The sequence below is a fragment of the Drosophila montana genome, unplaced genomic scaffold (genome assembly GCF_035044405.1).
Source record: "Drosophila montana isolate Dmon_TW-CO22-7 unplaced genomic scaffold, ASM3504440v1 contig_1_1, whole genome shotgun sequence".
Lineage (NCBI taxonomy): Eukaryota > Metazoa > Arthropoda > Insecta > Diptera > Drosophilidae > Drosophila > Drosophila montana.
In genome coordinates, this window is record NW_026996920.1 from 1,398,800 (window position 1) to 1,410,828 (window position 12,029).

The 12,029-nt window shown below is 43.7% G+C and overlaps 2 protein-coding genes across 3 annotated transcripts; one reads left to right on the forward strand and one right to left on the reverse strand.

The window, feature by feature from the left end:
- Window positions 1–412: 412 nt before the first annotated feature.
- Su(dx) (Suppressor of deltex) lies at window positions 413–6,956 on the reverse strand. 2 transcript variants are annotated; one of them, XM_064679454.1, is made up of 6 exons: window positions 6,720–6,956; window positions 4,089–4,394; window positions 3,882–4,024; window positions 1,767–3,808; window positions 1,495–1,693; window positions 413–1,432 (listed from the first exon to the last, which is right to left on the reverse strand). In XM_064679454.1, the coding sequence occupies exons 2-6, from the start codon at window positions 4,318–4,320 to the stop codon at window positions 1,163–1,165; spliced, it is 2,886 nt and encodes a 961-aa protein (XP_064535524.1). In that variant the 5' UTR covers window positions 4,321–4,394; window positions 6,720–6,956; the 3' UTR covers window positions 413–1,162. The 2 variants fall into 2 exon arrangements, with proteins under 2 accessions (XP_064535524.1, XP_064535525.1); XM_064679455.1 differs by lacking the exon at window positions 6,720–6,956 and adding an exon at window positions 6,401–6,561.
- Window positions 6,957–8,210: 1,254 nt separating this feature from the next.
- LOC135426281 (uncharacterized) lies at window positions 8,211–11,713 on the forward strand. Its single transcript, XM_064679316.1, has 2 exons — window positions 8,211–8,415; window positions 8,612–11,713. The coding sequence occupies exons 1-2, from the start codon at window positions 8,358–8,360 to the stop codon at window positions 11,647–11,649; spliced, it is 3,096 nt and encodes a 1,031-aa protein (XP_064535386.1). The 5' UTR covers window positions 8,211–8,357; the 3' UTR covers window positions 11,650–11,713.
- Window positions 11,714–12,029: the final 316 nt, after the last annotated feature.

The window sequence follows — 12,029 nt, forward strand, 5'->3', positions numbered from 1 at the left end:
CCATTTTTAATGTTCAAGGTATACAAATTATAAAATGGTTTAAAAACATTGTTAAATTAACTACTTTCTAACAATATTTGAATAGCTGTGATACATTTTGATGCACATACACGAACTTACGCTTCCAAATTCATCTATTCAATGATTTGGCGTTGGTACAGAACAGTTTCCGGTAGTCAATTTCGCATATCACTAAATAATTTTGCATTTATTTTATATAATACAGTACATGTTGCATTAAACTAATTAAATATATGTTTATATATAATAATCATATAATTTATAAACTTTATACGCCTTCATTACATAACTTTCGCTTACACAACTACATTTATGTAGTTGTTCTCAAATTGCATTCAGTTTGCAAACATACCCAAGTTTACAGCTGGATTTTTGCTCTAAATTTGTTAACAACAATTATTGCTATTTTATGAATTTAAGTGTGCCGTTACAATTTTTGAAATATAACATGTTTAGTTTCTTGTAAGAGTTGTTCTCATGATATTTAACCTTCCTTACATCTTGTGTGTTGTGTGTTGCTATGTGCTAAATGATTGCTTTACAAGTTAAAAACCTTTATCTATGCATTCATAAAGATTGCACTTCACAATATTCAACTGATGGCCAAATAAATGTTTGTTTGAATTATGACAACAGCAATTTGAATTATTTACAACATTATATAAAACTATAAAAGAACATAAAACTTTACATTCCAAGTTTATTACTGAAGTATTTGCATTGTATATATTTATATATTGATTTATTTGTGGACCGTTTGAATGACTAACAAGTTAAAATTTAATTTCTTTCAAAAACCCTCTACAATGCTTTCTGTTCGGGCGTGTGTGTAAATCTCAGTTGTTTTATTATCAGTGAATAGAGCATAGGCCGAAACTTAACATGGAGTGCAAGGATTGAGCCAAATAAGCCTAAAAAATGTATGTATTTCTTTAAAAATAGCTATGCAAACGCAGGAATAGGATGCATTTCCGCAAGGGAAATGTGAACATACTGTCTACATTATATAGTTATACATACGTATATGCATGTAGGTATATGTATAATAATAACAGTAACTATCAACGTAACGGACGACAACGGGACGCTCTCAATTGGAATTAAACATTAATCAACAAACTGACCACAAATCGACTACCACTCATTCCTGGCAGAAGCCCTCAGTCTCCTCAATGGCAAAGGTCAATTTTTCCACCAGCTGATCGTAACTTTTATAAGGCGGCAAGTCTAGACGATTGAAGCACGTATGGGAGCGCGGCAGCCAGGTCTCCTTGCCTACCTTCTCGATGCAGAAACGCTGCGGCCCATTCGAGCCCATCAGCTCTGCAAAGCCACCGACCGGAACTCGACATGTACCCGTTACAAACTGCAATAGACGGGCTCGCTTCTCATTGTCCGTTTCGCGTACAAACTGAAATGAAGTTGGATGGATAATTAGAAAATTAATAGCGAAAATTGATAAGATGATCTCACCTGCCAAAACCAGACAACTTGTTTGGAATTGCGATTGTAATGTCTGTATATTGTGTTGCGCTGCCAGTCCTCAACATCTACGTCCTGCATACCGCACAGTATCAGCTCCAACTCGCGCTCGTCAAAGTACTTGAGCCACTCTAGGGGCACAACTTCGTTGAAGCCCTCAAGGAACGTCTTGGTCTGCTGCTCAATGCCACTATATAATATTGAAATGGAAAAAATAACATCAATACATGTACAAGGAAGCAAGGATTGAATTAACCAATTACCGGGTCATACGCCACTCGGTCATGAGCGTTATGTACTCCTCCTTATTCTCTTCTGTGAGGCGCTCCTTCTCGCCATTCTCTTTCAGCTCGTGGTGTATTATCTGGCCTAGAACTTCGAAGTCAACGCTGAACCACAGCTCTAGACCACACTCGTCAATGTTATTGTCTCGCACCCAGATAAGCGAGTTGTAGAACTCGGGATCAATGGTCTCAATGTCCTTGATGGTCAGCTTCTTATTCAGCATACGCTTGTAGAAGGGCATCGTAAAGCCGCTGTAGATAAAACGACCATGGTACAGGGCCATGGCAATGAACCGTCCAATGAACTTGAAATACTGCAAGTGGTCCGGGTTCACATAGGACGCGGGATTGATTTGTAGGCTATAGTTGTTCTTGTTTGCGTACTCGAACAGACAGTACATGGGATTGAGCACCTCGTGCGACAGCAGAAAGAACCACTCGCGAGACACGCCGCCATAGTCCAGACCCTCCTCCCCGCGAAAGATTATGTACAGACGGCGGCGCAGCTCATAGGCGGGTAGGCGCATAATCTGATGATATGAGTCCTCGAACAGCGTCTGCCGTGTGACGGTGATCTTGATATGCGAGGGCAACGCATTGCTCTGACACAGGTAGCGGAACTGGGACAGCTTCCAGCGGAAGCTGCGCTCGTAAGCGCGCGGCACGCCATAGACGCCTTTGGCGCCCTTCGGCGCACCAGGCCGGGGGTCTTCGAAGGTTGTGCGCCGCGTGTTATGATCAACAAAAAAGCGCTCGCCAGCAGCCGTGTAGCGGATTTCCCAGCCCGGTGGCAGTGGACCCTCGTTAATCAGGCTCACCTCTTGTCCCTGAGTACGTGGATCCTCCCATTGGGTGGTGCGGTTTTTGTGATTTACAAAGTAGACTCGGTTATCAGATTGCACCTTTTTCTCCCAGCCGTCGGGCAGCGGACCCAGCGCATCTTCGTCATCTTGCGTCACTGGCGCTGTCACAGCCGTTGGTTGTTGCTGCTGTTGTGAATAGAGGTACCGCTGATTGCCTTGCGCCACAACATGGGCGCGCTGGCCCTGCCAGTGCTGGAAGTGCATCAGGCGCTCGCTGTTCGGCCGTTGCCAGGTGGTCTTTCGCGTGTTGTGGTCCACATAGTAAACGCGACCGCGCACATCCTTTCGTATCTCCCAGCCGGGCGGTAACGGCGTCGGCTTTTCCCAGTACGTCGAACGCGTGTTGTGATCGACGTAATAGCGACGTCCGTACTGATCCAAACGTATTTCCCAACCGGCCGGCAACAGCTCATCTTCCGCTGGTTGTGTCTGTAGCTGCGTATCTGACCCATTGCTTACAGGTATACCAGCGCCACAAGCTGGTTGATCCGGCGTTCCGTTCAGCATGTAAGTTCCCTGTGCGCCATTCTCCATCGGCCCATTCGTATAGAGTGGCGCCTGGGTCAGTGGACGTTGCTGTGCCGGCACTGGTGCCGGTGGTTGCTGTGGGTAGGATGCTGTCTGCGGCACAGCCGCTGCGGTGCCATTAGCCAGGCGCAGCGGCTGCTGAGGCTGTGCAACCTGTTGCTGCTGCTGCTGTTGCTCCCAGACTGGTGGTGCAGCTGAGCGTCGTTGTTCCGAGGATATACCGTTAGACTGTGGTGAACGGGTAGCCGCCGGCGGCTCCGCATTGCTGGAGCGCAGACGCATTCGTGCACGCACGCCTCCATAGATCATACAGCTTCGTCCAGCGGCGGCAGCATCGCTCACCGCAGGGTTGACCGCCTGCACGGCAGTGCCATTTTGTTGCAGCTGGACTACCTTGCTCATGTCCAGCTTAAGACCATTGAGAATAGCCACCAGTTCGCCACTTTTGGTTTGTCGGTTGTCCGACTTGGAGGTCACAAACAGATCTATGGTCAGTTCGAGGTACTCGCAGCGCCCGTTGTAATGGTGCAATATATGTGCCAATTGAATGACGCGCTCCCCTAGCATTGCATCCTTGCGAAAGCTCGAATGGTCCAGCACCTTGAAGTGCAGCGTCGAATTGGGCGTAATCTGAGCATGTGTAAATTCAAATTAAATTTAGTTGCACTAGTTTTTGTCTAAAGAGTTTTCGCCTCTCACTCACCAGAACTGTGAACTCCTCGTTCCATTTTGGAAGATAGCTGTTCTTCACCAAATCTGTCTTACGCTTGCTCTTGCTGTCTATCAACAGCTCCACATAGGGATTCGGTTTTAGAAATCCATTATTGCGCAGCGAAGCCTCCTCAACTATAAAATGCAAGCAAAAATCAAATTGTATTTGCAACATACTGAGAGTTTTTCATATACTCACTTGTCACGCTTAACTGATAATATCCTTGATTGCTGTTCCCATTGCTGCTGCCACTTCCACTCGCAGTGCCACTCGCACTGATGCTGCTACTTCCCGCTGCTGCTGGGGCACCAGACGTGCCCGGTTGGTTTGGATTGCCAGCGATGTTGTTTACGGTTTGTGGAGCGTCGAGGGCGCCGTTGCCAGCGCGAGAAGCTGCTGCACCTGCTGCCTGAACATTACCATCGGCCATTTATTGGCTGCTCCTAGCTACTAGCTAAACTTCGAGCCTATTATTCCTGCCCAGCTGTTCGTCGCCGTTAGGGGCTGTGGGGAGAAAGCAGCGACAAATTGTTAATTTTCGCTCTAACGATTTGTAGCTCTACAAAAGGTATAAAAAAAAATAGATTGCGACAGCAAATTTGATAAGATTGCCAGGCCAATGATTCGCCAACAAGTAATATAAATACACACAAAGAGCTCGCGAGAGTCGGGAATGGTTTATAAAAACAAGCCACAAACCTATACAAATACATATGCTTTTAAATATACGCATGCCACATGTATGTATCCATATAATGAATGTATAGCGCTTTCCTAAACATGATGATAGCTTGTTAATATGTGCTGGAAAGCAACTGAGCCAAATACAACCTGATAACAAGTCAGAGTACTTGAGTCGGGATACCAGACTAGAGGACACCTCGTCCCACAGGATTGGAAGTGCATTCCTCAATAACTTCGGCATTCACGGTCGGATCTTTTTAAAAATAAGGCTTAAATATGATATCCAAATGCAAAAGATGCTATCTTCTGCCAGTCAAATACATCTGCAAGAGCAATATGTCAACTTTTTTAAGCCCATTTTCAAGGGTTTGGTTTGGTTATGGTTATCCGGGTTTAAATCAAATTTGTTGAGAGCCGAATTTTATATCTTAATGGAAAGTTTGATAATACAACTCATCCCTCAAGCGAGCGACAAACATTTAAATATATCTTTGTGTACAAACTTTGTTAAACATGAGATGTTTAAGCCAAGGCGTTATAGATTTCATAACAAATTAAAATCAAGATAAAAAAGCTGACTGCGGCATCTCAGAAGTGTCTTTTTTACCAAGACTTTAATTTCCGACAGATGGTTTTTATTCTCGCTATATGATATAATACGTCGAGCAGCTAGTAATTCCTGAGTCTGATTGGTATATTGAAATATTGAAAACGAAAAAGATTTTTCATACCAGAACCTAATTTTAATAAAGTGGGCCGATCCGGGCAAACGCGGATATTACGCCAGAGACTAGCTTGCATAGAAACAGACGTGACGGACGTGCCTCTATAATAATATAATAAGGGTATAAAAGTCGTGAAGTTGTGTTTTCCGCAAAGTGAACGCTCGACATACAAACAAACACAAATATGTATGGCTTATTAATTGTAGCTAGCTATCGTATATATTTTTCCCGGTCAGCAGTCTTCATCTAACTACAAATATACATACTGTACCGACATATCGCGCGTGGTTTTATACATATGGGTGTTTCAGAATAATTTTGATATCACGCAGCCTACCTGCCTCCACCTGCCAGAATGGGTTGTATAACCGTGGCAATGAGTCACATGAAAAAAGTACCCTGGTAATACAATTTATAGTATATGGACATGAACTACATGCATATAAGAAATATATTTAGATGAAATTAGTGGGGGTTTCTTAAATGCAGCCCCTATTAATGAAATAGCCATTATTACTATTATATGTATTCTATTTAATTGTTAACTAATTATGGGTCTTTTCTTATAAATCTATTGTTCAGTGTATTAACTGTAATTTATTTGATATGAACATATTCCTACATATGGAATGTGGGAAGATGGGGCACTTCTATTTATTAAATTGTAAAATCAGCAAAAATTTAAAGTGAAGTGCAAAATAATTAAATATTTATTGATATTCAGTAGAGACTGAAATAATACATATGTATGTATGTATTTTGTGCCTCTGTTGTTATCGAGTAGGTACGTATATGATTGTGTAAGTATGTGTGGTGTTTTCATACATACATACGTGTACTGATATGATGAGGGCAGGCCAAGATTATGGGCAAAAGGAAACTCAAATAGGTAATCAGCGGAGCGAGACAACAGCTGCGTCGTTGGACTTTTCAAACATATGTAAGTATGTACACTGATGTCTGTATGTATGCACTTATAGTTATCTATGCATATTTAGACATGAATAAGTACCTAAAAATGCATTGACCCACACTGACACACTGATCAGTTCGGGGGTGGAGTGGGGCGCGCATTAAGTCACCTGAAGCGTAAGTACTTACAAGCAAACATATCGGTTTATATATTATACACCCGCACACAGCACACTGACACTAATACACTCGCACTCATGTAACGCACACCACTCCTATGCAAACCGTTTATTGGTATGTGTTTACATACATATGTATGGGTATGTGTGCCACTGTTTGTTTGTAATTGAGGCAAAGGTCGCGGCAACGCTGACACTTCATTCTTGCTTAGCGACAGGCAGAAAACTAACAAATAAATACGACGCACATTTCATTGCACACAGGTGCTTTTGACTTTAAATGGGAGTTATTTCTACCATTACCTATACCGTCCAAATATTTCGCTTACCTCCTACTCTTGTTTTCCTAAAATTTATATGCGATCAGCGTCTGTTTAATTAATGTTTGAACGAACAAACAATAATCTCGCGATTTGTTTAAAATAATTTATAGCGGGCGCGTTGCACTTGATAGTCTTATAAAGCTTAGCATTTTGTTGTTTTTAGTTGGTATTGTTTAAAAGGCAGAATCAATGCATTGGCAAAAAATTAGTTTTCGTTTCTACTTAGTGTTACCGGTCCGACAAATTATAAAATACCAAAAACTCTGTAAAATGTCTATAAAAATACCACAACAAAGAATAACATAAGAATATTTTATTTTGGCGGCTCAAAAACAAAAATAATTTTTTGTTTAATAAAGTTGACTAAAATTTTAACTTTTCTGCAGCTTCGTTTTGTTAATCTGTTTTATAACACAATTGCTTGAAAATAGACTGTAAAGATAAGCTTGATACATTTAGTTTTTCTCCGCAAGTAAATTAGATCATTTAAAAATGTGTCATCATTATAGGTGCTAATAAATGTAAAGCATATTCTTGAGATACAGCTGGAATAATGAAAAAAAATGTTAGAATAAGAGAATATTTTGCAATCTAATATTTATTAAAAGCTAAAAAACTGTCTTAAAAAACACCCGATACTTTTTAATACCAAAAAGACGCCTAAAAGAGTTTGAACGAGACTATCGATTGTCGAAATTATTGTTGCAATATAGCCGTTATTCGCAATCCCTTATTTAATTTTAAATTTCAATAGGTATTTTCGGCAGCCCTTTCAAATTTGCGTTATGGAAATTTAATGATATACTATAAATACATGTGTAAACCAAAAAAAATTATAAATAAATGTACAACAAACTTTGATATTAATACAATTTGATTACATTTATTATAGGAAAGGCATTTAAAGGTTATTTAAATTAAAAACAGACTAACGCAAACAATAAATTATACCAAATTACAAATTGGATAACTTAAGGGTTTTTTCTTGGCTACTTGTCAAATTATATACATATATTATAAAAATATGCAAGGTATCGATGTTCGCAGATTACCGACTCCTTTAGAAAAGGTCACCAAAAATCTATATCTATCTAGTGAGTCATAAAAATGTTTAACGTGTGTTATGGCAAATATACCTTTTATTATGTGTTAGATCATGTTTCTAACGTGAGCATATTAAAAACAATTCAACATAAAAGTGAATTTACTTTTACTTACCATCTTCTTGATATGTGTGTCGCCACAACCATCTTATTTTTATAAACAATTAATACCTTCCATTTCGCCTCCTGAGTGCTCGCTTATATATGTATGTTATATATACTCTGTTTGTTTGTTAGACGAGTTGTACTTAATGGGAGTGCCAACAAAAAGCGCCCAGCTCAGTGGGCATTTTTCACGCTTTGCTCCATATTCAAGTCTCAGTTTAGACCGCAGCTCACATTTCTCCGAGCTGCCGGTCTGAGCGCTAACTATGGCAGCGCAAAGTGAAAATTATTAAAATTTAACGTTGTACAAATCTTGGATGTGCAGCCATTCGTATCGCGCGCTTTGTCTAAAGCGGAAGTTTGCTTTCGAGTCGGATATTGTCAACTATAGAGAAGATCTAAAGAAATTAGCTAATTCGCCAAGTTAATCATCGATATGCATGGCTTTCTAATATATGTGTGCCTTCTAATCAGTCTATTTTACTTTTCGGAAGGTACGCTAAAGTTTTAAATCGGAAATGTGTTATGTGAATTACATGGAATATTAAAAGAAATTTCTAAATGAACTTTTGGCAATAAGATTGCATCATTTAAAGATGATCAGAGCTGTTTCAATTGAATTGGATATTTATTATGTACTTTCCGTTTTCTTTTTCCTTCTCTTCCTGCATGCGATTTGCTGTCCTCTAGGTAAGCCGTGCCCTGAAAAGTCGCGTCGCCACAAGACTCGCTGCGATGCCTATTATAAATGCCGCGATCTGCCCTCGAACTCGCACGTCTGGATTCCCACCAAGTGCACTGAGGGACTCGTATACGAGCACAATGTGGGCAGCTGTGTGCTGCCCGGCGAGGACTGGGAATGCATCACTCCAAGCGAACTAGCCAGCACATCCAACAGTCCGCCAAGCAAGGACGCCGACATAATCATCGTGAACACCGAAGATGAATCTGGACTTTTGCTCAAGGAGTCCTCACACTTGCAGGACGACGACAAAAGCGTGGACATTGTGCTGGACGCCACGATAAGCAGTGAGGAGAGTGAAGCTGAGAAGAAGAAAAGTCAAAATGTGCCCGCACAGCAGGCTAGTGAGTATGAGAGCTCCTCTTCCAGCCAATTCGATTCCAGCGGCGATGGAGAACTCGTCGACTTGGATGGCCAGCTGCAGGCGGCAAATCGTGAGGGTGAGGTGAAGATCGGCCATAACAGCAGTCACTCCGGTCCCATGACTATGTTCATGGACCCATCATCGACGAACAGTGGGGAGCATATGACATTTAATAACCAGCCGGGCTCACCCATCGACCCGACTCTCACCGCGCATCTGCAGCGTCTCTCCCAGCTTATTGATGGACTGCAGCAGAAGTACCAGAAGACGGATAAGCCTCAGTTGGAAATGCGGCCGGATCAGTTGAATGCCTTTCTGGCTCATTTCGATTTAAAAAACCATTTTGATATGATCAATCCTTTGGGGAGCCACACAGAGACAACTGCTCCAACTACGACAACGAAGCCGGCGACTGCATTTGCGAACCCCATTGCAGAGCAGCCTGTTCCCTTGCCTAGGCCAACGGTGAATAAGACGCTTTTACAGGAGCATTTGACCAAGCATCGCATGCAGCCGGAGACCAAGCTGATCCTGTCCAGCGCGCAGCCCTTTTCGTCGCATGGTCAGGGCTATGCAAACTCTCAAATCGTAGTCAACCGACCCGAGGGATCGGTCACGTTCACACTACCCCAGTATGGTCATGGCTCGGAGCAGGCTCAGCAAAGTAGTCAAGCGCAGAGCCACGAGTACAACGATCACGAGCCCAAGGTCTCGGAGGAAACGTTAAAAACGGTGCTGGAGCTATCGAAGCAGATGATTGCTGCCCAGAACCTGCCCAAAGTGCTTCCGAATACCGCCTACAATGGGGCCTACTACGCGCCGCCCATTCTACAGCCGGTTATACTGACACAGCACGGTAATCCCTTCCAGCAATACTATCCAATGCAGAACTACGAGTCGCAGCCACCGCCACCGCCACCGCGGACCCATTACGTGCATCACAAAAAAGCGAGCGGATACAACAAGAAGCAGCCGAGTACGACGATCATTCACAACAATGTGATCCCCGTCCATGTGTCCAGCACCAGCTCTGGGGAAAGAGAAGTACTCGATACCTACGGCAATAGTTTGGGCGTCTATCCCAGCCTTAACAACAATCACAAAAACAATCAAATGGACGACAACGGCAACAGCAACAATAACTACTACAACAAATTCATGACGACAATGACAACAGCGCGACCCAGCTCCGGGATGTCGGTCACGACGATGAGCAGCCAGTACACGGGCCAATATGCGGCTCCGTATGCGAGCGAGTTTGCACAGACGACGCCGCGTCCCTTCGAGGAGCAGCCCTCGGCGGCAACGGTGGCCTCCTACTACACGCCCAGTCCGCATCTCGATGAGAACAATGCGCATCGGGTCTTCCATGCGGAGAGCTACCCCACATCCATGGACATGGGCATGAATATGCCGCGCCCGATGGATGGGCATAGCCCATATCCCATGCACATTGATCCGGATCGAGTGAAAATCCGACCCAATTCGCATAAAATCGAAAGCATGGAAGTGGAAGCTGACGATGCGATGAACGCGAACTATGTCAACAGCAATGCGAATAACAACCAGAAAAACAACAATCGACATGTACTGACCTACAGCAGTGCTGGATCGACGGACACCGGGATGCTGGGCATGAGCCATCAATTAGCACCTGGCTCGTATGTGGAGCAGTACAATGCGATGCCCCAGAATTTGGCCAACGAGGCCTCCTACATGCCCAACCTAGCGCCCAGCATGAGCAACAGCGTCTACAGCGACGCCGTCGGAAACAACAACATGTACAGCTCGGGAATGGGAGCTGGCAATGGCATTCAGATGATGCCCGGTAAGACCAAGTACCCGTCTGGGCTGAGCCAGCTTGTGAATTTCAACGGCAACTTCATCAGCCTGGACGTGTTCCAGAAGTCGATAATGCCATTGATAACCCAATCGCCGTCAGCTCTGTCGGAGCTGGGCAATGTTGAGGTGATCACATGCCAGGCGGGCGTGCGGCAACCCAACCAGACGGACTGCACCCGCTACTTTGTGTGCAGCAAAAAAGATGGCAAGGTCTTGTCCTACTCCTGCCCCCCGTACACGGGATTCAACAAGCAAACGCGTATCTGTGATGCTACCACCTATGCCCAGTGCGGCAATGTGCCCATCTTCAATGGCTACACCATTGAGGAGAACCGGCGACTGCAGATGGAGACGCTAAAGATGCTGGCGGAAGCCAAGCGCCGGCAGGAAGCAACCCTCAAGAGCCAGAGCATTGCCAACATACTGAAGCAATACGGCAACATGCAGGAGCCGACAGCTCCAGTGATATCTTCAGGCATAGACCAAAGCGTGTTGGACTCGTTTATGGTCGGTCTGCCCGAGCCGAGCAGCACGCCACGTCCCACGCCAGTTAATCCCACCCTGCCGCCGATCAGCAACAGCAGCGGATCTGTGAAGAAGCGGAAGTACTACTGCCGGGAGGGTGATAAGATTCCCGACCAGACTTCCATCAGCAGCTACTTTGTCTGCTACAAGACGCCGCAGGGCCAGATGAAGGGCCACAAGATGACCTGCTCGAAGGGTCTGCTCTTCTGTCCCCGAACCCTAATGTGCACCCTGGCCAGTAAGTGCTCGGGCTAGTTGGTTGAGCCTTTTGTCTTTGACTAGTTTTGTAAGTTATTTATTCTAATTTAAGCGTGCGAGCGACTAATTCTCTTCATTAAACTTAATAATCACAATTCAAAAGTTCGTTTTTATTTAATATACTGTTGCTTATTAGGTTGCCGCTTAAGTTCAAGAGGTCATCGTGAAAGTAATGCCATATTCTACCTGTCGAGCATTTTAAATACCTTGTGTCACAATTTCTCTCATGACACTCGCTTTTAATACCAGTTCTTAATTGGCGCGGACGACCTTCCTATAAAACTTGACATACTCGCGACTATGAACTGACATGTATGCCCAAACTGGCATACCCTTGCCTTGGAAGGGAGTACCATTACTTTATCATCAACTGTGCA

What these genes read in the sequence shown, in the direction of transcription:
- LOC135426281 (XM_064679316.1), top strand. Translation starts at nt 8,358, where the DNA reads ATGCATGGCTTTCTAATATATGTGTGCCTTCTAATCAGTCTATTTTAC. An exon ending in TCTATTTTACTTTTCGGAAG is followed by an intron (nt 8,416 to 8,611) that starts GTACGCTAAAGT and finishes GCTGTCCTCTAG; the next exon opens with GTAAGCCGTGCCCTGAAAAG.